At 41.2% G+C, this 25817-nt stretch overlaps 2 protein-coding genes across 10 annotated transcripts in view; both read left to right on the top strand.

Moving 5' to 3' along the window:
* The window catches only part of mbnl1 (muscleblind-like splicing regulator 1), a 37137-nt gene extending 16390 nt beyond the window's left edge, over nt 1–20747 (top strand). For 5 of the 9 annotated variants that reach the window (XM_083889362.1, XM_083889370.1, XM_083889363.1 and 2 more), the window contains 9 exons: nt 8774–8944; nt 9140–9361; nt 10068–10307; nt 11314–11367; nt 12967–13120; nt 15383–15474; nt 16146–16190; nt 16872–16943; nt 17141–20747. In XM_083889362.1, the coding sequence (XP_083745488.1) occupies nt 8774–8944; nt 9140–9361; nt 10068–10307; nt 11314–11367; nt 12967–13120; nt 15383–15474; nt 16146–16190; nt 16872–16928 (1035 nt within the window). In that variant the 3' untranslated portion in view covers nt 16929–16943; nt 17141–20747. The remainder of the gene's footprint in view (nt 1–8773; nt 8945–9139; nt 9362–10067; nt 10308–11313; nt 11368–12966; nt 13121–15382; nt 15475–16145; nt 16191–16871; nt 16944–17140) is intronic. The other 4 variants (XM_083889365.1, XM_083889366.1, XM_083889367.1 and 1 more) reach the window with 4 other exon arrangements.
* A 4099-nt stretch (nt 20748–24846) lies between these two features.
* Nucleotides 24847–25395, top strand: LOC310927794 (ras-related protein Rap-2a-like; the record flags this gene model as incomplete). Its single annotated transcript, XM_083890187.1, has 1 exon — nt 24847–25395. One exon carries the CDS (start codon nt 24847–24849, stop codon nt 25393–25395), a length of 549 nt encoding a protein of 182 aa, XP_083746313.1.
* Between the last annotated feature and the right edge of the window lie 422 nt (nt 25396–25817).

The following is a 25817-nucleotide window of genomic DNA, read 5'->3' as shown; positions in this document are numbered from 1 at the left end:
TTAGTGGCAGCCCAGGACATACAGTACAGTACAGTACAGTACAGGCGCCACTTTATTCTCTGTCTCACATGCCTTCTACTGCACTGTACTCTCTCCACTTTGTGTCACTTACACTCGTACATTTGCTTATTTTTATTTTTGCCTTAGTGTAACTCACACTTTGCTGATTGAAAACTTTCAGAATCAGGCAATTCCACACTCTTAGAAATAAAAGTGCTAAGTAGAACTATAAGGTTCTTCGGCTTGTCCTCACAGGAGAACCCTTTTGGCTCCAGGTAGAACATTTTTTATAAAGTTTCCACCTGGAACCCTTTTGGAAGGTTCCACCAAGAACCCTTTTCAAACCCTTTATTCAGGAAAGGGGTTTTAAAGGGTTCTCTGGATCAAAATGGTTCTTACTGGAACCATTAGTGTTACTAAGAACCCTTGAAAAACCCTTTCTTCGGGAAAGGGTTTTTCAGAAGCAAATGCTTGCAGGTAGAACCTCAGCCCTTGTGGCTAAAGTGGCTAGAGCTCAGTCAATTATTCAGTCAAATAAGAGTACAAAAATTCCTCTGCATGTTATTATTGCCTCAAATATGAAACGAAAGAATATGAGACTTTAAACCATAGAGTGAAAGATGGTGATAGCGTCCTGCTGGTGATGGAGCCAACTCAAAAGGTGGTTACATGCAGAAAAGGATTAGGGCCAGTTGGGATTAGAGCTGTGAATAGGATTACAGTGTGTTATACCAGATTAGCGTAATACATGCCGGATTAAATCTCCCATAGGGGGCTTCAAACCAAATCTGACGGGCGATTATTACTTCGCCACAGCGGGGGAAGAAACCTTACACTGTGTGTTGTCACGACACAGGTGTCACAGAAGGTGATAGAAGTCGCTGGTGGCAGATGAAAGAAAGGTCTATATATAAAAAGGACAGGAGTTGAGTTACATGCCTCAAAACTTTGCCCGTCTTTTGATGTGTTTTGATGCATTGCAGAGCTGCCACCATGAAACCGTATGAGGATGGAGTCTGCACAAGACAAAAACATGGGGAACGGATACACCTACGGTTTTCTTTTAATGTGCTTTCGTTATTTTTTGTATCCACTTCTTTTCCCCTTTTATTATGTGTTCGTGGTGGAGTAAAAAGGTCTTGTTGAAGATTTTTAAAATGATTTTCCCCAGAATGCTGATATGTATACTAGGCTAGGTAGTAGTTGCCACTTAAACCTAAAAAAGGTGGTTTTAAGATGCTCTATTCATTCTGGTCCCAGCACTTTATTTAATTGTCTTATACCTTTAAGCAGAGAAAAGAAAATAGAAGTTATTGATACATGGAATCCCAATACTTGTAGTATCGCAATACATGGAAATTACTATACAAATCAAAGCGGCACCAAAGTAAAACTTTACAGCACAAGCTCTGTCATGTTCATCTTGGTCTTAAAGTTAACTGCAGCCTATTGATCCTGTTTTAACCTGTACTGAGCACACATCAGTCATTTCACAGACGGCAGTAATATTATTGACGCCTCGGTGCAACCTAAACCTTGCGATGCCCGTGCGCTGACTCTTCTTTATCTTTCTCGCTGGGAAGCAGACTTTGTTGATGATTAAATGAATGCTCCCAGGCTGCCTCATGTACTCACACAGCGAGTACTGGGCGGCTTTCATAAAGTGCTGCTACTTCCGATCGATACCTGTGCAATTGCTCCGTTATTACTCATAATGAAACGTGCAGAAAATAACCTCGTTAGACCTTCGAGGAGAAGACGCAGCACTGCACTGAGCAAAAAAATGGCGTAAAATAAAGTCACATGAAAGTGTGTTTGTGTAAAAAGAGATAGAGAGAGGGAGAGAGTGGAGGTGGTCAGGAACAGAGAGGTCTAAGTTTGGATTCAGGGCTCCTGTGTACGTGACATCTGACCTGAGGCATTTCTGAGAACCAACACCCTCTGAAGTGTGAATAACTCATTGCTGTGTGTGTGACTGTTGTGTGTCTGCGTGTGTATGTCCATCTTTGTGATCTTTGTACATTTTGGCTGTCCTTTTACCTTTTTAAGTTTTCTACAGTTCATTATACTGTAAATAGCTATAGAAACCAACACATTGGTTGTCCAGACTTGTTTCTTCTATCTAAGCTGTCTAGAAATCAGATCTGTACATTTCTGTACATTTGGACTATTTGTGATTAATTTTCTGTGTTTGAAGCAGCGCTGTCTTTTTAAAAGTCAGCTTGTCCAAAGTGCAACTGTCAGGCGTCTTACAAAAACCACTAAAAGAGAGCACATTACCCAATTTCCCACATATGGTATGTATTTTAGAATTGTTTGAAGATTGCATTGTTGACTTTTCACACTGGCATCTAAATTTATTGTTGATTATTATGAGCCTGGTTGTAATCTGAGGCTCTCAGTGACTGGCTTATCATTTCCCAACCTCCGCTGAGGTCTAAGGACGACCAGACCTTTTTTCAGTTAGGCCACCAACGCTCTTGAACACCTGCATGAGGAGAGATCTGTATTGTGAGCTCATAGTCACCTTTTTACAAGTGTGATTTTGCACAACCTTATTTTTCCAAACACCTTCAGTGAGCTAATTGTGATTAAGGTTATTGTTAAGATAAGGCATTTAGTCTTAAATGCATCTGCTGAACATGCCTGTAAAGCATCCATCCAGCCATCTACAGGGTTTCCGAAAAACATTAAAGTCCGCTCAAGTTTTCCACCCACAAAGACACGTATTTCTCTGGCTGACTTTATCAAACGTGACGTTCCGTGGAGCTCAACTGTGGTCCATGACTCATTTCTCTCTCGTTGTTGTTTGGTGAGGGAGGTGAAGCGTCACTGGAAGCATATTGTAGCTATTATCACAGATTAACTGGCCCTGCCTCTTCTCTATCTCCCTAAACCCATTGGTCACATCGGCTCTCTGACCACTAAGCTGCGCAACATGGATCACTCAATACTTCACGTCCCATGAGGGAGATACAGACTCACTCTCAAGTATGTGTGTGTGTCTAATTAAAGAAATTAAAGCCACACCAAAAAAGAACAACCCTGCATCGCATATTAATGTCTTCACCCTCCTCAAACACTTTATGCTGTATTGAGTGGCTAAAAACATTTCTTGTACTCTACTGTAAAAGGATCGTATTGATTATGAATTGATGACTATTTTGGTGCCTTAATGGTTGCAAATGCACTGAACTCACAATTAGCACTTGTAAATATTCTAAGTTTCTGGCCAGCCGCGTTTCCAGTCATTTGCAAGCTGCTTTACGGACTGTCACAAAATAATCCGGTTTGTCGTGTAAGATGACGGTCATTTGATATGTTCTATATTTAATGTCAACTCTGTGAGTTGACAACCGCTAGTTTCGGTCCTTTGAGTCTCCGCTCTGCTCTACAGCAGAACAAAGCTTCTTTGACGAGGAGACGGGGCTTTAATCTCTGTGTGTATGTTTAGACGGACGTCACTGGAACACAGAACACAGGCCGGAGAGCCGCGTCGCTTCACACCAGAACCCCCGCACCATAACATCACACCACAACACTGCATGTCACGGTACGGTGTGAGGACGGTGTAATTAAGAGTACTTTTGACTTGTGTGTGTTTTGATGATACACATTGTGATTTGTAGGACTTGCATTCTTTCAAAGTCGACAGGAAATTGTATCACGGTAGTTCAAATTATTGTGGTTGGATTTAAGATTTAAGGCTTCATGAGATGATGGGAGAAGAGAAATGACTCTTTTCTCGTTGTTTTTCTTGTTGGAGCTGTCTGTTTTGTGATTTTTTTCTCTTCAGGCGTCTATGAATTATTAAAATAAAAAAATAGCAAATACGAGTACACGCGTCATAATAGAGTGCGTGCAGCGCAGTACATGATGTGAATAGATATTGTAAGTTTTAATTTAAAAGTAGGTTTTAGGTTTGTTGTTGTATGTTTACTGTAAACTGAATGCTGCTGTTTTGTTCTGACTCTGACAGCAAACAGACTTTTCCCAGCAACAGTTCATAGCAGACAGTGATGCGTTTCAGCTCTAAATTCCCTGGTGTTATATAAACTAACAGCAGCAAGCATTCATGAGGCAAGAAAGTCAGGAGCTGCAGCTTTATTATATTAGTTGTTGACTCAGGTTCATGCAGCGATCCTTTTAAGGACTTTGATTGACTTCCATTAACTTGGCCTGGAGAGCTTATCAACAAGCTTAACCATAACCAGTAAATGCCTTGCCCTAACTTAACCTTACCACACTTAACCATCTTATATTATCGTCTGCCGCTTATCCGGGTCACAGGGGCAGCATTCTCAGAAGAGAAGGCCAGACAATCCTCTCCATGGCCACTTCCACCAAGGCGGAGATGTAATCTCTCCAGTGAGACTTGGGTCTGCCCCAGGGCCTCCTCCCAGATGGACATCCCTGAAACATCTCCCCAGGGAGATGTCCAGGCGTCCAGGGGGCATCCTGGCCAGATGCCTGAACCACCTCAGCTGGTTCCTCTCAGTTTGGAGGAGCAGACGCTCTATTTTGAGGTCTTCCTGGATGTCTGAGCTCCTCACACCTATCTCTAAGGCTGAGCCCAGCCACCCTGAGAAGAAACCCATTTCTGCCGCTAGTATCCGTGATCTCTTTCTTTTAGTCATTACCCACAATTCATGACTATAGATGAGGGTTAGATGGATAGCTGCTTTCACCACAACAGACCAGTAAACCGGTAGACACAGAGATACTTAAAATCCTCCACCTGGGGAAGTGACTCCTCCCAGACCCGGAGTAGACACTCCACCCTTTCCCGGCTGAGAACCATGGCCTCGGACTTAGAGGTGCTGATTCTCGTCCCGGCCGCTTCACACTCCGATGCAAACTGCCCCAGAGTGTCACTGTTCGATGATGCCAGCAGGACCATACAGATAACATGGCACATAGGCACAAACAACAGTCAGGGCCCGCTCCCCAACACAAACCAGGGTAAACTCCAAAACACAGGCAAAAAGCTGAGCTGTGAGATCTTGACTATATCTAGTCAGTATCTCTCAACCTCTTACACAAGCTCAGGCTCCTTTCTTTCTGAGGAACTGGTTAAGTTCTTATGGTTATGAGGTTCTACCTTATAAGGACTACTGGTCCCAGCAAGTCAGTGTTTATGCCAGAAAAGGTCCTAAAGAGGTAACAAATGGAAGTGCACACACACACACACACACACTCACACATTATGACATTTAGCTGCATGCTTCATCTCTTCACCTCAAAAGGTTGGGAGGCAGCCCCACCCAGCATTCTTTTTACATTGGTTCATTATTTGTTTAAATCCCACACAGTCACAAAAGCTGTGTGTGTGTGTGTGTGTGTGTGTGTGTGTGTGTGTGTGTGTGTGTGTGTGTGTGTGTGTGTGTGTGTGTGTGTGTGTGTGTGTGTGTGTGTGTGTGTGTGTGTGTGTGTGTGTGTGTGTGTGTGTGTGTGTGTGTGTGTGTGTGTGTGTGTGTGTGTGTGTGTGTGTGTGTGTGTGTGTGTGTGTGTGTGTGTGTGTTTAAGGGTGAGAGACAGTACATTAGGAAATAGAGCAATCAGGGTGGGTCTTGTTATTGTAACTTATCATTAATCAGAGTAAATGGTAGCCAATGGGATTATTGTTCCAAGTTTGACAAGTCAGAACTCAGCAGCAGGAACACAGGCGCTCACTTTTAACACAAACTGTCGTCTGAGTGAAACGGTCAGAAGAGCAGCAGCAACATCGACTTCCCTGTTGACTTGGCAATAAAATATGTATTATTATTTACTGGTAATGCATTTGTTACCATCTCCAAAAACACATTTTGTTTTCTGTTCACCAAACTGCATTCAGTTCAGGAAAATCAACTAATGATGCAGATGAATTGTTCCGAAGCTGCTCCCTCACCTGCTCTTGTCCACTTGTCTTGTTGTGACAAATCATTTCATTGACTAATCACATTGTCATCTGGTATTCTCTCAGCGCACCATGAGAAATTAGGTTTAATGCGTTGTCTTGGCTTCCATTACGTCTGCTTTCATTTTTGCAAACTCACCTTTATGCTGTATCATTACAACAAATAATCTACTGCAGAGACAGAAGTGACAGTGATAGTAAATTGTGTAGATTATATCTGTAATTTTACTACAGAGAATCAGCTGATGGCTGTATTTCCCACCCCCTCCCAAAAAAAAAATGCCAGGACGCAGAACCGAACAGACTTGTGGCTGCTGACTCTGGTATTTGCTGCATTTTCTTTGCTGAGCTCCTGTATCTATCTGCCTGTGATCAGGACGAATCCAGGAATCACATTATTGCTAAAGCAGGAGTGACTGGCTGCTCTGTTGCCGTGGACACCACCTTCTCTAGCTGCTCCTCAAGGCTGCTGATGTCACAGTAACAGTTATAAACATGATGTGAGAGCTCAACGGCTTCTTCTTATTCTTCCTCCTTCTCCTCCGTCTGTCTGTCTGAAACTCAGTTTATCTCTCTTCTGCCTGCATGTGGTGACCCATGCTAATCACATCTTCTGCTACTTCTAAAATTTCCCTGACGCAGCCGAGCTCATGTTATTCAGCGTCACTATGACTCTCTCTTCCTCTTTCTTTCTCGCACTTTCATTCTCACATCCTGACGCTTCTGTTTTTTCATTCAAAATGGCCGATGGTGTAAATTTGACGGCTTTGTCGTTTCAGCAGTAGTTCTGGTCAAAGCCGTGTTTCCTTACCCTCTCACTTTAAAACACACACATGCAAATGCAGCTGTAAAGCCAGGGGTCAACAGACGGGGTTATGTGGGGTGAAAGCAATGTGATCCTCCATGCCTTTGCAAACGGCATACCCGACACACACGCTCTCCCACACACACACACACACACACACCACATTACATGCCACTGTCACTCCATTTGTACCTCCTTTCAGCTCCTCTTGTCTCATGCACGATACACACTCGCCCATGCACACACCTCTTGGCCGTCCTCGACACTTTTTTTTCCCCCCGAATGCCAGCTCTGCATATGTACACAAGGGTTGGCGTCGAACCTGGTTAGTCTTGTTAACCCAAAAGTCGCGTCATTTGAATGTTGCTTTGTTAAGTTTGAAATGGAAGTTATATGAACATTTTTATGTGCTTGTGTCACTTGAGATGTATCACACACACACACAGTACTTTCTTTTCAGCGGTATCTCTTTGTACCATTTTTCTTTATATCCAGTTTCTCATTTCTTACTTTATTCATGTTACCACTGTCCCTATATTGAAAACACACACTTCAACTGTGGATGTCCTCTATAATTTAAAATGAATGTCTTGACATGTGATCTTAAGTCAGAGATTTTATATGGAAACAGACCCCTGACAAACTCTTCCTCTATGTGTTCCCTGTGGTCTCTGGCATTAATGACAAATATAGGCACAGAATATAGGAGACAGTTATTATCCTTCTCCCTACATGCTGTATTACTGACACCCCACTTTGTGCAACGTAAGCCAAAATACATTTTAAATGATACCATAAGAGAACATGAGATTGCTAATTTCTACAAGTGGACTAAATATCCTACCCGTTGCCCCGCTTTCCCCTCACACCTGTCTGGTGCTCCAGTGTCAGTGAAAGTGAGGGAGATGGGGAGGGGGGAGGTGAATGAAGTCATGACAAGAGTATAGAGTTAAATCCCGGTGGGGATAGCTCTGTCAGCAAGGGAACGCACGCAGTCAGCTCAGCTGTGCCTCTGGGCTGAAAGTAAATACACGTCTTTCCTAAACTGTGGCCGCATTTGAGTCTGCATTTCTCCTGCGTTTTGCCTGATTTGCATCTGCCAGCTGTTATGAGAGCACGACCTTGTTCCACGCGTATTAATGAGTACGCATTCTTGCTCGCGTGAGAATGTACATGTGTTAGTGTCGGACTTCTTCCTCAACTCCAGACTGAAGGTATAATTGGATACTCGCAGCAGGCAGCAAAAAATAAATAAAAAATGGGACCCCAGTCTGAGATAATTATTCAAAGGCTTTGAAGTGTGACCTCCGGATGACTGCTGATACAATATATACAGGTCATATGAGTGGACGGTATTTATAGAGTCGGTTAAACGTGTATCTGAGCTTCACGTCTGGATGTCGGCAGACAGTGTCCGTCATGACCTCCTAGGGCTAACACACACACACACACACACACACACACACACGTACACGTACACACATGTCCCTGCTGGGACTGACAGAAATAACAAGCTCCAAACAATTAGTGCGAGACTCAATCAACCCAGACATAGTGTGAATTTTGCCTTGTCTGACATTGAACTACAAACAAGGCGCTCTCGTTCCACATCCAGTTTTTTTCACCCCGCTGTTCCAACACCCTCGGATTCAGTGGTTTAACAAACATAATCGGGATTTGAATACAAGAAAATGTAATCAGTATTAAACATCCCAACCTATTAAATGAAAATACTATTAGCATTGGCTAAGGTAATTATGTTCAGTACAACTGCAAAGAAATGCAATGAAATGGATCATTCAAACGCTGTTAGATACAGAAATTTATACTCGAAGGGCAAGTATGTTTTGACGCTTCACTTACTACATAAACATATTCATACAAGATGAATCTTGAGTGTCAGAGGAAAAGTAACTAACTTAAAATAATAATAAATGCGAGGTTGGTGGCTTTTGTGCAGTTGGACGAACCCCGGTTATTTTCAGTGTCCAGCGTGACATTGCAAACCTTTTCGCTTCATTCTTAAAAAGTGTCTGTGATTGCTAACTGCACTCGTCCTCCTCCTTCAGGGCCGCTGTTCCAGAGAGAACTGCAAGTATCTGCACCCTCCTCCTCACCTAAAGACCCAGCTGGAGATTAATGGGAGGAACAACCTGATCCAGCAGAAGAACATGGCCATGCTGGCCCAGCAGATGCAGCTCGCGAATGCCATGATGCCCGGCACACAGCTTCCACCTATGGTGAGAGAACATACACACACACACACACACACACAGATGCGAGCGCACTACTGCTCATGTACAGTAGAAGCTGACACATATACCGTTTGTGTGGTGTGTTCAGTTTTTTTCTGCGTTCTACAAAAAGCTGACTGTTAGTGGTTTCTCTTCACCATCATTTCAGTTCTCTGCCTTTACTTTGCTCTCCTTTTCTAGCCCATGTTCTCAGTGACGCCAGGCTTGGCCACTAATGCCAGTGCAGCAGCAGCAGTCGCAGCCGCAGCCTTTAATCCCTACCTGAGCCCAGTGTCACCAAGTCTGATGCCCCAAGAGATCCTACCCAGCACCCCTGTGCTCATGGCCTCCAGCCCCACAGTCAGCCAAGTTCCCAACGCTGCCGCTGCAGCCCAGAAACTGCTGAGAACAGACAGACTCGAGGTAACGAACAGATTAACTGATGGCACCAGGTATTTCTCAGTATAGTTTAGTGCAACGATGTAACAGTGACTCAACTCGCTGCTACAACCGAGTTCCACTTTGCATTGTGTCTCTTTCTTAGAGGAAGTGGCGTCACCTGGGATGATAATTAGCCTAAAAACTAGACAAGCGCTGCTATCGAGTATTTTAATTTAAAAAAAAGTGGAATAAAAAGGGCAGTAACTTTTTCTGAAGTACTAATATTTGAACTGAGACAGCAAAAATAATGTATTCTTTCTTTGTAACCACTGCAGTAAGTATGATGTTACTGTCAGCAGAGACGTGAGGTAAATAGCAACAAGCACAAGATGGTGCTGCCCCCTGGTGTCTTAAAAGTGTATGAGAGGCAGTTTTTTTTATGTTTAGAGACACGTCGCAGTTCAGTTCAGTATAAACATTTAAACTATTGTATTTAAACTATTGTCAAATGAGTTCACACAATGCTGATTATGCCTTCATCCTCGCTTATGTCCCACATTAATTTTCTACTGTTATCAATAAGTTCTTAATTGGTGATAACTGTAGCCATAAGGTTAAAACAATATTGTATCACCACATTATTACCGGACTCTATACGAGTCATAGTTGACTTATTGTTCACGAATAACCACATACACACAGCAGGAATTTGTGCATACTTTGTGGGTTCCTCTTACTTTGTTCCCAGGTGTGTCGGGAGTACCAGAGGGGCAACTGCTCCCGCGGGGAGAACGACTGTCGATTCGCCCACCCCTCCGACAGCACCATGATCGACACCAACGACAACACCGTCACCGTGTGCATGGACTACATCAAGGGCCGGTGCTCCCGGGAAAAGTGCAAGTACTTCCACCCGCCGGCCCATCTGCAGGCTAAAATAAAGGCCACCCAGCACCAGGTGAACCAGGCCACGGCCGCCGCAGCCATGGTGAGCAGTCTGTATAAGCGTGGGCACACTCATTCACACAGACACAACAGCTTAATGAGCAAGTTTTAAATGTACTTTGGGGCTGTTTATTATACATTAAATCTCTTTGTACACATGTTCAGTGGCTCTTAATGTACCTCGCTGGTTTTATGTAGCTTTTCAGTTCTGCTTTTTGCCAGGTCAAATTTTAAAGGTCTGCATGTTGGTTTGGGTAGAATCTCCTCTGAGGTGGATGATATGAAGAAGGACCAGGCTATGGCATATTATGAATGTCATTATTTCTTATGCCCTTGTTCATCTCATCCCAGGCCACAAACAAGAGAGTCAGTTCCTCTGTCCTCTGTCTCTTCTCTTCTGATACCCTGGTCTCATTTGTGACTCCATTGTTTCTGTGCTTCCTTTTTTTTTTTATTACTTCTCTTCCTCTTCACACTATTAAAGGAAGGACTCATTGTGCCGTCGCTCCTGTGTCACAATAACAGCGTCTGTATGATATGACAGTACAGCTACACTCGTCTGTTGACTACAGTGTTCTCTTCGTGGTCTTATTGACGGAGCAAAGCAGAGAGCTTGGTGTGGATCACTGTAACGTGACACTGACCTTTTACGTGCACAGTCAAACAGAAACCTGTCAGTTGTGCTTTCATACTATATTCTGTCCGATACAGTTACTGAAAACCCACTTAAAGTGATGATTGAATAATTTTCTCATTGCTATATCCATCCATCTTTGTGTGCCAGTGACTAATGTAGATTAGTATTGATTATTGATGATCATTTAACTGTTGAGCAGCAGAGCTAGTGTCCACACTGTGCATGCCTTAGTCTTGTTATCCCCTTGTATATTGCATTCCAATGATTTGTTTTTTATTTGTTTTTGTTTTTTCTCACCTATACCCAAACTGCACTGCTGCCCCCATGATGCACCTCTGCTTGCTGGTTTATGTTAATGCGCTTGAACCCCATTGGCCCATTGCCATCATGTGCTCGCTGCCTGCTAATTAAGACTCAGTCGGCTGTCAAATCACTGAAGCGACCCCTCGACGCAACCTTTGACCTGGTACTATGACCTTTCACCTTTTAGCTTGGCATGTGGCTTTGTTGTAGAGCAAGTGTTTTAACCAAAGATACTTTAGCTATTTTTGTTGTCGTTGTCTCAGTGCAAATGTCTGTTTCTTTCCTCCTGTTTATCTGTCATTATTGCCTGTGATAAAATGATGGTGGCTCTCGGTAGTTTCGCCCGGCGCCGAACTGCTTTTTAAAAGTGAAGCGCGTAGCTTTCAAACGGGAATATATTTTAGATTCCAACCGCTGTCTGTCTGCGTTTCTCGGTATAGCAAATGTCAAGACAGAAGGAGGCAACAGCAAAACTGTACTTGTTAAGCGAGGGGGGTTGCAGACGGGTTTAGAGTACGACTGAAAACTCTAAGAAGCGCACCATGAAAGGTTTCAGGCGTGAATTCACAAACTGCTCCTTCAGTCACGTCTGACTGTATTGTCATTCAGAGCTGGTTTTCAGATGAAGGATGCAGCATACAAATATTGTTACTTTGTTTCTGTTCACAAACACCAAGCGGAGGCAGAATAACAATAACAATCGGAAAAAAAACGTATGCACTGCAACACAAATTCAAACTGTTGAATTTGTGTTGACGAGCCACTATCAATTCATCACCTTTTGCCTGTATTAACAACAGTCAGTGAGGACTAGGGAAGAAGAGCTTCTGTAATGGTGGCATGGCTTCAGTCTTACGTCCAAGTCAGTGTTCAGTGTTGTGGAGTGGCTCAATCAAATGTTTGCATGTCTGTGTCGCTAGTGCATGTCATATGGATAAGGGTGGGGCTAAGAGGAACAGTCTTTACGACCGTACAGGAGTGATCGCACCATAACAGATGAATACTGTTCAAATGATAGTTCACTCCGTCGTCAAATCTTGTCATGGATATTTCTGACCTCAAGACTGACCTCATGCCAAGATAAAGTCCACACATAGAGCATTTTTATTTAATAGTGCAAAGGTTTGGCAGTGGAAATATACTTTTCAATATCTGACTCATCATGTCCCTTGGCTTGAGACCATTTTTGAAAATGAAGCTGAGAGTGAACCATCAATTAAACATGGCTTACACAGTTTATCATGGAGCTAGCAGTGCAGCCTCCCTTTCTCTGTGCTTCCTACCTGTTCCAACTCTTCTTAGAAGCCTTATTGTTTTAATAGTTAATGCTTGCTTATGTTGCATTTAGTCAGCCTTAGGAGTGCAAAGTGAAGACATCCAATTAAGATTAGGTCATGAATAATGCTTGTTAGCGATGAGCTCCAGTAGCACCATGCTCCTGCTTGTGTAGTACTTGTGTCAGACTGCTGCTTGCTTGCTACTGATGATATGATGATACTATTGTTGTTGTTGTTGTTGTTGTTGTTGTTGTTGTTGTTCACTCAAGGATGTTGTGACACAGATTCTACGATGTTCTCTAACTATGTACCTTGTTTTGTTTTCTTATTTTGCCTCTCTCCAACACTCCCAACTTTTTCTCTTTTCCCACGCACCTCTCTCTCTCTCTCTCTCTCTCTCTCTCTCTCTCTCTCTCTCTCTCTCTCTTTCTGTCTCTGTTTGTTTTTTTCCTCCCTCACTGACCTCCCTCCATCTGGCTGAGCAGGGCATCGCCCCTAGTGTCATGGCTCCTCTGCCAAAACGGGCAGCCTTGGAGAAGGCCAACGGTGCCTCTGCCATGTTTAACACCAGCATGCTCCAGTACCAACAGGCCCTGGCCAACATGCAGTTTCAGCAGCAGGCTGCTTTCCTCCCATCAGGTATGGTTCCAAAATCAACCACAGCTAGTGCTCTGCCTGCCCCGAGGATGCCTGGATCAGTCTGACCTGGCTCCTGTTTAACTGGAGTTAGGGGGAAGTGGGTAGATTTAATTTCAGCTGTGGACTATTTTTAGTGTCTTCTTTTATTTTATTTTTTGCATATACTGAAAGTATGAACACAGTCGCACCATAAAACTCTAGATTGTATTCTTGAATAAAGCAAAGTGCAGAAGAAAAGCTCAAAATACTCAGATGCAACAGATTAGTGCATCATGCGTATGGTACTGCATGGTCACTAGATGTTGACATCAGATTAGACTGTCTTTCTGCCTACTAAGTACCATAATATGGCTCCACATAGCTTATTGCTTATTCTGTGCAGGCTGATTGTGAGGAACGCATGGATGTTTTTTAGAGGAAAGGATCGGAGTTGATTCAGATATATATATTTATAAAAAGTGCATACACTACCGTTCAAAAGTTTGGGATCATTTTGCCATTAAAACTCACACTTGTATTCATCAAAAGAGTTGCAAAATGAATAGAAATATAGTCAAGACATTGACAAGATTAGATATAATGATTTTTATTCAAAATTTTGCATAACTTTTGTCAAAGAACCAGCAAAACTGTTTTCTGCTGTGCTAACATAATTGCACAAGGGTTTTCTAACCATCCAATAGCCTTCTAACATGATTAGCAACCACAATGTACCATTAGAACACTGGAAATGGGCCTCTATACACCTATGTATATATTCCATCAAAAACCAATAATAAAGAATAGTCGTTTACCACATTAACAATATATAGAGTGTATTTCTGATACATTTAATGTTATATTCATTGAAAGAACATGCTTTTCCTTCAAAAATAAGGACATTTCTAAGTGACCCCAAACTTTTGAACAGTAGCGTACGTGCATCTGACATCTGCTTAGTGCTCAAACACCCAACCACTGTTTGCTCAACAATGTAATGTGTAATATTATAACATCAGGACAGTAATGAATAAAGATGAGCCCTGAAAATAGTCTGATTCATTACATATGCCTGATCTCTGCATTATTTATTGAGAAATTGAATAGAAAATGCTTTCCGACTAATAAAAACAAAAACGCTGACCCCATGGTGGAGACAGATAATCGTCCTGTTTCGATGAGGTGTGCTATGGCTGGGGCTTTTGCTTGAGCTGGGATGAATGGGTCTGGATGGGCTGATTAATTGTATCTGGTTCACATTCATATGCATTGCACTTTAGATGAAGACGTTTAGTAGTGATTCTCTGGTCTGATTAACAGATGACTTTATGTTGAGTTCAACCCTTCGCCTTTTCCAATCACTGTGTCAAAGAGATATTAACCTTTGTCCCCATCCACCCCCCACCCCTTATCTCTCCCCTCACTCTAACGAACCTTGTGATGGGCTGTTTTGATTTCTCTTCCCTATCCAATCCACTTCCTGTTGCACTGCATGATGGGCAGGCTCAATATTGTGCATGACACCTGCAGCCAGCGTTGGTAGGTTCCAGCTTTCCTACTTCAGTTATCTGTAACCTCATGTCTGTGACTCACACATCATCAAAAAAACCCAACCAGCACTTTTTAGTTTATCGATTAATTTGTCACTTTGATATGATTTTGGTGACCTGAGAGAAACATTTCTGTGGTGTGAAGCCTAAGTAAAAGTCCACATAAGGAAAGATTTTTAATTTTTAATTGTGTTTATTACCTCTGTGACAGCAGTTTATGATATCAGTTTAAATGGCATTTTATTGTTGTCGTATCTTATTTGTTTACACCTACTGTGTACTGCTTTACCACGTTCTCATGCTGTTCTAAACCTGGCTTTTGGCTGGTCTAACCTGACGTCAGTTGAAACCCCGTTTTTTGAAGGAAGTGAGGGAGTTCAATTGTAACCCTCCCTGTCATCTACTCTGCCATAAAGATTCTTCAGACTCACGTGACAGCACTTTTATTTATATGTACTTTTTTTGTTGAACGTTTTTAAATTGTAGCTGGTAAAAGAATGAGCCAATGTAGAAGTCAAGGTGCTGCAGTTCTGTGTTGGCAGAGGGAAGAAAGGGAACCGGTTAAATCGAATCACTCTCACTGAATCTTCTGAGTCTTCTCTCCTTTCCCTTATTTGCCTGGTGTGTGTGTGTGTGTGTGTGTGTGTGTGTGTGCGTGCGTGCGTGCGTGCGTGTGTGTGGCTCCACTGCTCCTCTGTGAATTTTTGCTTACATCATTTTCCCTCCAAAAAAGTTCCCATGATGCACGGTGGTAATCCAGCCACTGTGTCTGCAGCCACCACATCTGCCACAAGCCTTCCCTTCGCAACTGCCTCCACCAATCAGGTTTGCACCTCTATCTATCTATCTATCTATCTATCTATCTATCTATCTATCTATCTATCTATCTATCTATCTATCTATCTATCTATCTATCTATCTATCTATCTATCTATCTATCTATCTATCTATCTATCTATCTATCTATCTATCTTCTCAATCTACTCTATCATCTATCTACTGTATCTTTCTTCTATACCTACTTTATCTATCTATCTATCTATCTATCTATCTATCTATCTATCTATCTATCTATCTATCTATCTATCTATCTATCTATCTATACCTACTTTATCTATCTATCTATCTATCTATCTATCTATCTATCTATCTATCTATCTATCTATCTATCTATCTATCTATCTATCTATCTATCTATCTATCTATCTATTTAATCTTTCACTCACTGCACATTGGCGATCTGGGGTTGCTTGTGTCTTACAGTGAGGGGAGGGTTGGGTAGAAGGCGGTACTCCCTCTTGTTGGCCTACACCAACATTGTGTGCATCATCTTGTTATACGTTTAAAAAAAACAAAAAAAAAACTCTGTATTATTTTTGACGATCGTACAGTCAGTCTAACACATTTCTTGGATCATGTCTTTCTGGAGAAACGATGTTGTCTTACATTCAATGTGTCCTCATTGTAACCTTGATTTTGTCCTTTCCCATTTTGAGGACTCTTCCTTATCAAAGTTGACTACCAACGAATACATGCAATTGGTATGTATGAGGTAGTTTTTTTAATTTTTTAATTTTTTAAGAGCTATTTGCACAGCTTGTGCAACAATCGCTATCTGTGACCTTTGGTGCTTGGCATTTGTTTTGTTTGTGGTTTTTTTGCCGCTACTTCCAGTACATAAAGGGAAGCTCTACTATGTGCCTTCTGTTTAAAAGCAGGACATACTCATTGATAAAGTAATACAGTCAGTGTGTAAGAACATTTGTGACATTTTGTAAAACAGTTGCAGCATTACTTAGTACCAGAAAGCTGTTCATTCTAATCCAGACTCCAGACTTCTGCATTTTACTCAGGTGTGCAGGTCAACAACTTGGAGGACTTTTAGATTTGCATGGGGGAGCCACCTCACTAACAGTGTCCCTATGTCCCCCTCATCTGTCCCTCCCCTTCAACCCACCTCCTCCCCTCCTTGCTGCCCAGAAGTGTTTTAATCTAATTGATATGTCACATCATGAATGATCTGTGCCACACTGTAGCCAAATTGCTTCTTCTATCTTGCCATCATCATCGTCCGTCCCCCTTCCTTTTTTTTTTGTCCAGCAATGAACTCATCTCAGTGTGAGGATGCGGCGTGTAGATCTGTGGTTGTTTTGTCCGCCAGCGTCCACTCCGATTCGTAACTTGTCCCTGTTTGATCCCTGTCTGTTTTTTTCTACCCACAGATTCCAATAATATCTGCAGATCATCTGAGTAGTCACAAGTTCTTGACTCAAATGTAGTTCCTCTTAAGAACAGTGAGTTCCCATTTCAATCCCCGCACTCTCTCATTTGTTCCTCAAAAGTCTATTACTTTGGTGAATGGCTTTTCTAGTGTGAGGCTTGACCCTGTGCAGCTTATAAATGTCCTCTCTGTCTCTGCGGAAACATGATGATACTCTTGATACTGTTGTTTTTATTTTTTTTTAAAACCTGAAATCCTCATATCTTGCAGATCAAAAGAATGTGTGCTGGCACCGTCCAAGCCAAAAGAGTTCAGCCTTTACCTACATAACCTTCAGAATGTCAAGCAATGGGACATGGACTTGCCATCTCTTAGCCGGTCCATGACGATGGTTCTCATCACACATGCAAAAACATCAAGGGTGCAAAACATGACCTGTGCCATCTTCCCACATATCAAATGTCAAAGAAGAGTTTTGTTGTCAATTTCAACGTCCAGCTGAGCGAAGAGGATGTCTTGGTGCCAGGGTCAGTGTGTCTCCCCCTCTGGGAAAATGTTGATATTACACCTCTGTGTCTGACTAAATCATAGCACTCAATTTGCTCTAATTGTAATCATTACTGCATGCACTGAAGGTCAAGAGCGTGGTTGCATGAAGCAACATCCAGTGCTGGTACGTTACTAGACCAAGATGTTTCTTTTCCTTTTTTTTTTTTTTTTTTTGTATTTGTTCTGCTTTATTTTTGTTAAATTGATAGCCATGTTTCATAGTTTACAAGTGAACTGCAAACATGCACCTTGAATTTCAATTGAATTCTGAAAAGGCACAATGATTTTAACAGGAATTATTGTTTTTTTTGGGTTTGTTTGTTTGTTTTTTTTGCCAAAAGAATTAGGCATGTACAGTATTGTGTTTTTACAGCTACTAGTAAAACTAGATGTTGAAATGAGGGTCTTGGACATATGAATGTTCTGGGTAAACCAACATACCTGTGTACCTTGAAAGCACAGCCAGGCTAGCTTTTCTCACCTTGTCACGTGCCATCAAGGCCATACAGCTAAAACCAGAGTGTTATCTCAGCAGTGTTATTTGTTTACTGAAGGTAAAAGTTTTGTATGGCTCTTTTTGTATTGTTTATTTTCAAAAATCTTTTGAGTGGAATTTTTTTTTTACTTTAATCTAATTAATCAGTTTTAGAAGTGGGTTGTGGTTTTGTTTTGCCATTTTTTAATTACTTTTTATTTTAAAAAAATTGAAAATGTTGGGTTTTTCTAAAGTTTGTCGTACCTCTTAATAGACTAGTGTTTTTTTTTGTTTTTTTTTAATTTTAATTAAGTTGTTGCTCAAGTCCATTGACTCTAATGCCTGGTGAAGAAGAGGGTGTAGCTTCAGTTGATATTGTGTTAACCCTCTTCTAAAGAGGGGGCAACTCGAAAAAAAACGGGGCTCCGAGAAGCACTGTTGAGCCATGTGTAGATAGGAATTTAAAAAAAACAACCGGCCCAAAGGTCTATTAGGTCATTTAAACCACATGTGCACTTGAATGATTGTTTGTCTAATCGCCCTGTTTTAATCCCACTGTCGGTGAACCTTCATTTTTGGGGAAATGCAACACACGTCCACGCGACTCGTGTTCCAAACAAAAGCGTTGAAGGCTGTCTTTCACTTGTATATGTGACTACGGAAACCAAAGCACAGTTTTGTCCTCATAGTCGTGTTCACGAGCATCTCAAAGGAGGCTTCAAACACTTGTTTTATCATTTAACATCCGTCACTTCCTCCTACTTTTTTTCTTTTTTTTCCTATTCACAGAGGTGTGTAGTGTGTCTTTACCGGTTGTAATGTACCTTACAAAGCCTTAGATTGCATTTAATGGGTCTCAGCCCAATCCAATGTACTTTCAATCACCATGCAGGTAAAGAACACCAATGATGTTTTATATCACACGGCGCTTATTTTATTTTCCATTCTCTATATGTAAAGATAACAATTACTCTCTTAAATTTCATTGAACTTGTGTTATGTACTACTTAAGGATTTGAATCTATTTGAGGTATGTAGATGTAGATTATTATTTTATTTTTATTTTTGCCTTACTATATATTACTTGACGACATTGATATAGCCGTTGTAGATTTTGAGGTAGTATACATTCATAACTATTTTCAAACCATATAAATGATAGTGTTTTGAGTCAGTTTTAAATATTCACTTCATTCATATAGCTGGATGTCTTTTCTTTAGTTGATGTTACATTATCACTTAATTTTGTCGATGAGAGAATTTTCTGTCGATACGAGGAATGAGATCGATTAATTTGCCGTCACCGTCGAGAGAAAAACAAACGACTAATAATGTTTTAACCCCGACTTAAATTTTCCTTGTAACGTGTCGAGATTCATGTTTTGAAGATATATTGTATTGAGATATAGATTGTCCATGTTTGAGAGTACAAATTATTTTCTACTGTATCCATTTCAAGAAAAAAAAAGAGATGTACTTTTGTTGGAATATTTCTTAAGTTTGCCCTGAATGTCAGGCCAAATCAAGCAGTGAAATTGATGGGTGTTCGGATATTCGGTCAATAGTGAGATTAGGAGCGAGTAAGAAGAGACTTTTCCGGACCGGAGAGGTCTGAAATGCTGCAGATGATGAGTTTTAACCTAAGGGACGAAGGTTGACTTTTTGCACTTCTGTATATAGTCAAATGAACAGAGAAAAATGTGTATCATATTGAGATATTATTTTGAATAAAAATATCTATAATTATAAGGAATTTTGTTAGATTAATTTAAATTCTTAAATTAGAAGACCAGCTAAAAAAAAAAAAACGCTTGCAAAGAAGGGCACTAGTTTCTTGGTTAATGCATTCAGGAAAAGCTATGCGCTTTTTGTCTTATTTTATCAGTGACTAGTATCGCCAGGAAATGTCGTAGGGGAGTAAACATCCCCATGTCATGCAGACTCCACATCCTTCTCATACGATGACACATCCAATGGTGTCTATATATCATTTGTTGGACTTGGTCACGCAGTATTGCTGCTCCCATGGTAGAGATGATACATAAAACTATCAAAATGTTGTTTTCATTATAGTTTGATTTAACTGCATGCAAACGTACAAAACAAAAGAAACAGCATAGTTACAGTATTTAAGGGACGATAACACATTCAAGACAACATAATAATAATAATAATAATAATACACAGTAATACATTTCTTTTCCTTCAAATTACACGTACAGTAGATAACATCCACACTGGGGAGAAATAATACTTCAAAAACAAGCCATCATACTCTTTTGTGTGACAAGAAAATACTTTTTTTTTTTTTTTCCAAGAAACCATGTTATTTAAAGGACGATGAAATATTAGCACTCATGCACCCCCGGATACTTTTCTCATAGCCATATAATTGCAGTCAACACTGACTCACTGAACGTTGCTCCTGCTATCATGTCTGTGCACTCAGCAGGTGAAGGCTCACCACAACCAAATAGTGCACATTTGGCAAATTTGTCTTTCAAATGAATGTAACAGTCGCCGGTCGGCGTCGACGTGTTTCTAAGTCGAGGCCGCTGTGTAGGCGCTGCGGAACCAAAGCACCATTTCCTCCAAAATCACATGTTTCGGTCTCTGGATCGAAAAAAAAAAAAAAAACCCTCCAAGGTTTCTCTTCCCTGCTGGGCGCACATGTTCGCTTTGACTGCTTTTTACTCGTTAGCGCAACCATCAGTTATGTATTTGCTAACAGCAACACAATAATGTACTATTCTGTCTTCAGATTTGTTTATGCACATTTTATTGTTGCCATAATTGACTCTTGCTGTATGGATGAAAAAAAAAAATCTGAATAAAATAATATTTGATTTGCTCATGCAACAGTTTTTGTGTTCCAGCCTCTGTTTGTTCGGCTTGTGTGGGTCAAATTAATGCGAGGCTTAAAATGGTGTTTTGATTATTTGTTGACGTCCTGTTGCTGCTGCAAAATCAACAATGCATGTATTTATTTTCCATATTTTGGCCCTTATATTTTCCCATATTACATTGCACAGGTGCACAGGGTGGTAAGATTGTATGCATCAGGAGTCAGGTTTAGGTTTTTTTGTGTGCGACTGTTTACATCTATGAATTAGCTAATGACTTTTTGTTCATGTATTGACTGTTATGGAAAGTTGTTTTGACATTTAATAGCTAGTCTGGATATGTATTTGACGTATCCATGACTTCTTCCAAGGAAAAATTCAGGTTTTCTTTTAACGTGTATGGAGTTTATTACAAAACTATCTATAATTCCAGTTTGAGATATGCACAATTTAATTCTCACATAACTCCAGTTCAGGACATGTTCAGATTCCCCTGTGCTGCTGCTGTATACACACAAACGCTCCCTCAGTGGAGTCTGATAGCATTACTTGTTGCTGTTTTCAGACAAAAAAAAAAAAACACAGCATACAAGTAATGTTACATGGATTCTGATCACAAAGGCCAAACAGAGGCAGAATAATAACATTGTCATTTTCCTCCCAAGTTATAATGGCTGCTGTGCAATCAGTCTTGCACAAAGTACCTAAGTATAATTACCAGAAAATGACTTTGGTAGAAGTTGAACTTTTATGATACTACTTAAGTAAACGTCTTAAAGTATATTACATTTAAATATCCAAAGTCGTTTTCTGATAGAAAATGTACTCATGTTTATGAAGTAAAAGTATAGTGAGAAGTAAGGATTGAGCCATTGTAGCTTTCAAATGGAAGGTTGTGGGTTCAATACCTGTCTCTGCTGTCCTTGAGCAAGACACTTTACCCCATGCTGAAGTGTGTGAATGTGTCTTGAAAGATGTGTGAATGGGTGAAAACTGTAGTGTAAAGCAGTTCATCAAGACCAGAAAAGCTCTATATAAATATAGACCATTACCAACTCTTCTTCTTCTGATTTTATTTGGTAGTAACGCATAACAAAGACAGTTAGAGGTAATGTAGTGTAGTAAAAAGTACACAATTACCATATTATTATAAAGTACTTTTATTTGTTGTCTAGGTAATTACAGTAATAATCCGCACAACTTTTTAAGTAGCAACAATATAAAAAAATCTGTTGGTCCAATTAGATTTTCTTCAGGTTTTTTTCTTCTTTTTTGTAGGTTTTTTGGTAATGTAGTAGCTTTCAAGAAAGACAGTTCAACCACTGCTTTTGCAAGTAACTTATTTTTATTTTTTATTTTGAACAAGTAGGCCTAAAATTGTCACAAGTAAGCCCACATCATTAATTTCGAAAACACACAAAAACAGTCTTGGTGAATTCATGGCAGACGTTCGCCACCGTGACCATGACGTAACCTGTAGTGCCGTAGCAACCCAGTTTGTGTGGAGGTTTCAAATTTACACAGTTTGCACCCAAAACCCATCTTTGACAACAATGGGAAATTTTACAAAATGTAAATCTGACTAGATTGTCCAAAATCTTTTAAGATTACATCATTACAGTCACGTTTGCTTACCTCTTTGCTACACTTTGCCCTCAGTGGAAGAACACAGCTATACAACAAAAACAAAACAAAAAAATAATTCTGGTTCTGACAGTGGGGTAACATTAGAATGTAGCTGGTGGTTACACGGTTAAACCGCAATCACATGACTAAAATATCTTTCTCCAGATTTTAAACAGGCAGACAAATTAAAAGAAATCGTTTGCTTACTTTCCTCTCACAGAAACTTCAAACCACAATTTGGAACAACACAGCTATACATGTGAATGAACATTTTTTTATTTTATTTTATTTTTTTAATTGTGGCTGTGACTGTGGGTAACATTAGCATGTAGCTGGTGGCTGCATGCAATTAGCTAAATGTGAATAATCCTTTTCCCAACAGCTCTCTCTAGCTGGGCACACAGGCTATTATCGAATGAAAGTCACTGAAACAAATGTAAATACAATACTTTTCTAGAACTATTATAATTAAATTTTACTCACCATGAAATGTTGCTTTTATGAAGGTTCAGTCTCTTCTCAGAACTTGTCTGGGCATGTTGTGTGGGTAAGTTTTTTAAGTTACATCAACTTGAATTTTGTTTTAAACCCACCAACAATGAAATTTGAGTATAAATTATATACAAAATTAATTTGATCTAATTGCCAACATTATTATTTGATCACAATTTAAAAAATAAAGTTTGCAACTTAGAAGGTTTATTTAAATTAACTAATTACAATTTTTAACTTGCAGCCATGTATTAAATCAAGTGGTGTTAAAAGACCCTCTGAGTTGCTTTTTAGAGTGCACCTGATTCAAATAAACAGGTCGTTATCAGGCTCCTGAGGAGCGTGCTGATTAGCTGATGGTTTGAATCAGGTGTGTTGGAGCAGGGAAACATCTAAAACAGGGTTTCTCACTCCAGGTCCTGGGGAGCCACTGTCCCGCATGTTTTAGCACATTTCCCTGCTCAAACACACATGATTCAAACGGTCAGCTCGTCAGTAAGCTCTGCTGAAGCCTGATGACGACCTGTTTATTTCAATCAGCTGTGTTGGAGCAAGGAAACGTCTAAAACAAGGGTGTCAAACTCATTTTCACTGAGGGCCACATCAGCATAATGGTTACCCTCATAGGGCCAGATGTAACTGTCATACAGAATAAATGTTACTAAATATAACCAAATATAATGTAGGATAAAGGTAACTACTCCGTAACATATTGCTAAATAACTTTCTGTATTTGTTACTTCGTCTAGTTACAAATATGATGAATTATAGATAGAAAGTAACCTGGTCCGTGATGGTGTTTCTTGACAAACTTAGAGTTTTAAAAGTCTGTATCCGGTCAGGGCAGACCTGCTCACACACCTTCAGCATGCACTGCTTCAAAAACACACCCTCAGAAAAAAGACTTTGAAGCACGGGTGAATTCTTCAGCCACAATAAAGTTAGCATCCACTGCCTCATCGTTTTTTGGTTGTGGCTTTTGTGAACACATTCTGTTGCGATCACAGTCTCAATCTCAATTTCACTCGTCGCATGTCATGCAAATACACCGATACACTGAGATCTAGTGGCAGGATGCCGTCACTTTGCGGGTAACGCAATCGCCATGCATTGTGGGAAATGTAGTTTATGGTCAACGCACGCCTTAAAGCAGCATAGGCCTATTTTAACACAGATTTTTAAGACTCAATTAATCACTCGCGGGCCACATAAAATGACGTAGCGGGCCACATCTGGGCCCCAGGCCTTGAGTTTGACACATGTGGTCTAAAACATGTAGGTCAGTGGCTCTCCAGGACCAGGATTGAGAAACTGTATTAAATATTAAAATGTTTGACATGTTGATTCAGCTTCTTCTTTGGTGACCGGCTCATGTGTGCATTACTGCCACCTACTGGACTGGAGTGTGGAACAGAAGGTTTGGAAAAAAATATATATATAAAATAAATAATAATGGTCATTTGAGTTATAGATATTTTCTTCTGATTTAGCTCTGCGGCTGTCGATGTTATAATGTGAGGTCATAGGTCATGCAAGCCCAGGGCCCCACTGTCGTGTTTCTGGTCACGTGACCCGCTCTGTGTTTCTGGTGACTGCTCCTTTAAGAAAGCGGAACTGAGCCTCGTCTCTCTCGACGCTGCTGAGGATGTGGGCAGGAAACGCCGCGCAAGAGGAGCGGAGCGATCACGCTTCCCAGCGCCCTTGCACAATACATACAGTGCGATGAAAAATGAGCTGTAATCCGCCACGCTGATGTCCAGGAGCGGAGCCTCTCCTCGGATCCCTGCTCCCCGGAATTCGCAGCGCAGGCTCGGAGGATTTGACTCGTAGGCGAGCGAGAGCGCAGCCTTCGCAGCCCGCTTGTGTTGAAAACATCGGGGCTGGTCAGCGGGTGGGAGAGAGGAGGCTTCGTCGCGGAAAAAGGAGGTGTCTGCCTTTTCTTCCTCCCCCCTCCTCTCCTTTCCTCCTATCCTCCTCTTCTCTCCTTGGCCATGAGGGAGTACAAAGTGGTTGTTTTGGGCTCGGGTGGAGTCGGCAAATCCGCCCTGACGGTCCAATTCGTGACGGGCTCCTTCATCGAGAAGTACGACCCCACCATCGAGGATTTTTACAGGAAGGAGATCGAGGTGGACTCGTCCCCGTCCGTGTTGGAGATCCTGGACACGGCGGGCACCGAGCAGTTCGCCTCCATGCGGGATCTGTACATCAAAAACGGCCAGGGCTTCATTCTCGTCTACAGCCTGGTCAACCAGCAGAGCTTCCAGGACATCAAGCCCATGAGGGACCAGATCATCCGGGTGAAGAGGTACGAGAGGGTTCCCATGATCCTGGTGGGCAACAAGGTGGACCTGGAGGGGGAGAGAGAGGTCTCCTCCGGGGAAGGCAAGGCGCTGGCCCAGGACTGGAGCTGCCCCTTTATGGAAACTTCAGCCAAGAATAAAGGATCAGTGGACGAACTGTTTGCAGAGATTGTGAGACAAATGAACTACTCAACTGTCCCCAGTGGTGGAGACAAGTGCTGCTCATGCGTCCTGCTCTAAACATCATCATCAACAACAACAACAACAACAGCAGCAGCAGCAGTAACTCAATCCTGGCTGATTTTTGAGCTCATATATTGTCCTACAGGCAAAAGTATTCCCCTCTCCTCACACACTGTTGTCTTATTGTTGCACAACAAACGGAAAACAATTGACGATGACAACAATCGGTTACACTCACCAGCCATTTTATTAGGTACAAATGACACCTTTATAATGTGGCGTGTTGTGCTTTCAGAGATGTTCTTCTCCATGCCTTTGGTTTGTAACAAGTGGTTATTTTTTGCCTCGTCTGTCAGCTTCAACCAGACCGGTCATTCTCTGAACTCTGGCGTCAACCTGAAGCTCACTGGATATTTCCCCTCTGTCTGACCAGTAAACCCCAGAGCGTGGCTGTGCAATTTGTTGCAAACATAACAGTA

Source organism: Microchirus variegatus (assembly GCF_963457635.1).
Source record: "Microchirus variegatus genome assembly, chromosome: 5".
In the NCBI taxonomy this organism is placed as follows: Eukaryota; Metazoa; Chordata; class Actinopteri; order Pleuronectiformes; family Soleidae; genus Microchirus; species Microchirus variegatus.
This window is presented reverse-complemented; position numbering and strand designations above follow the sequence as displayed.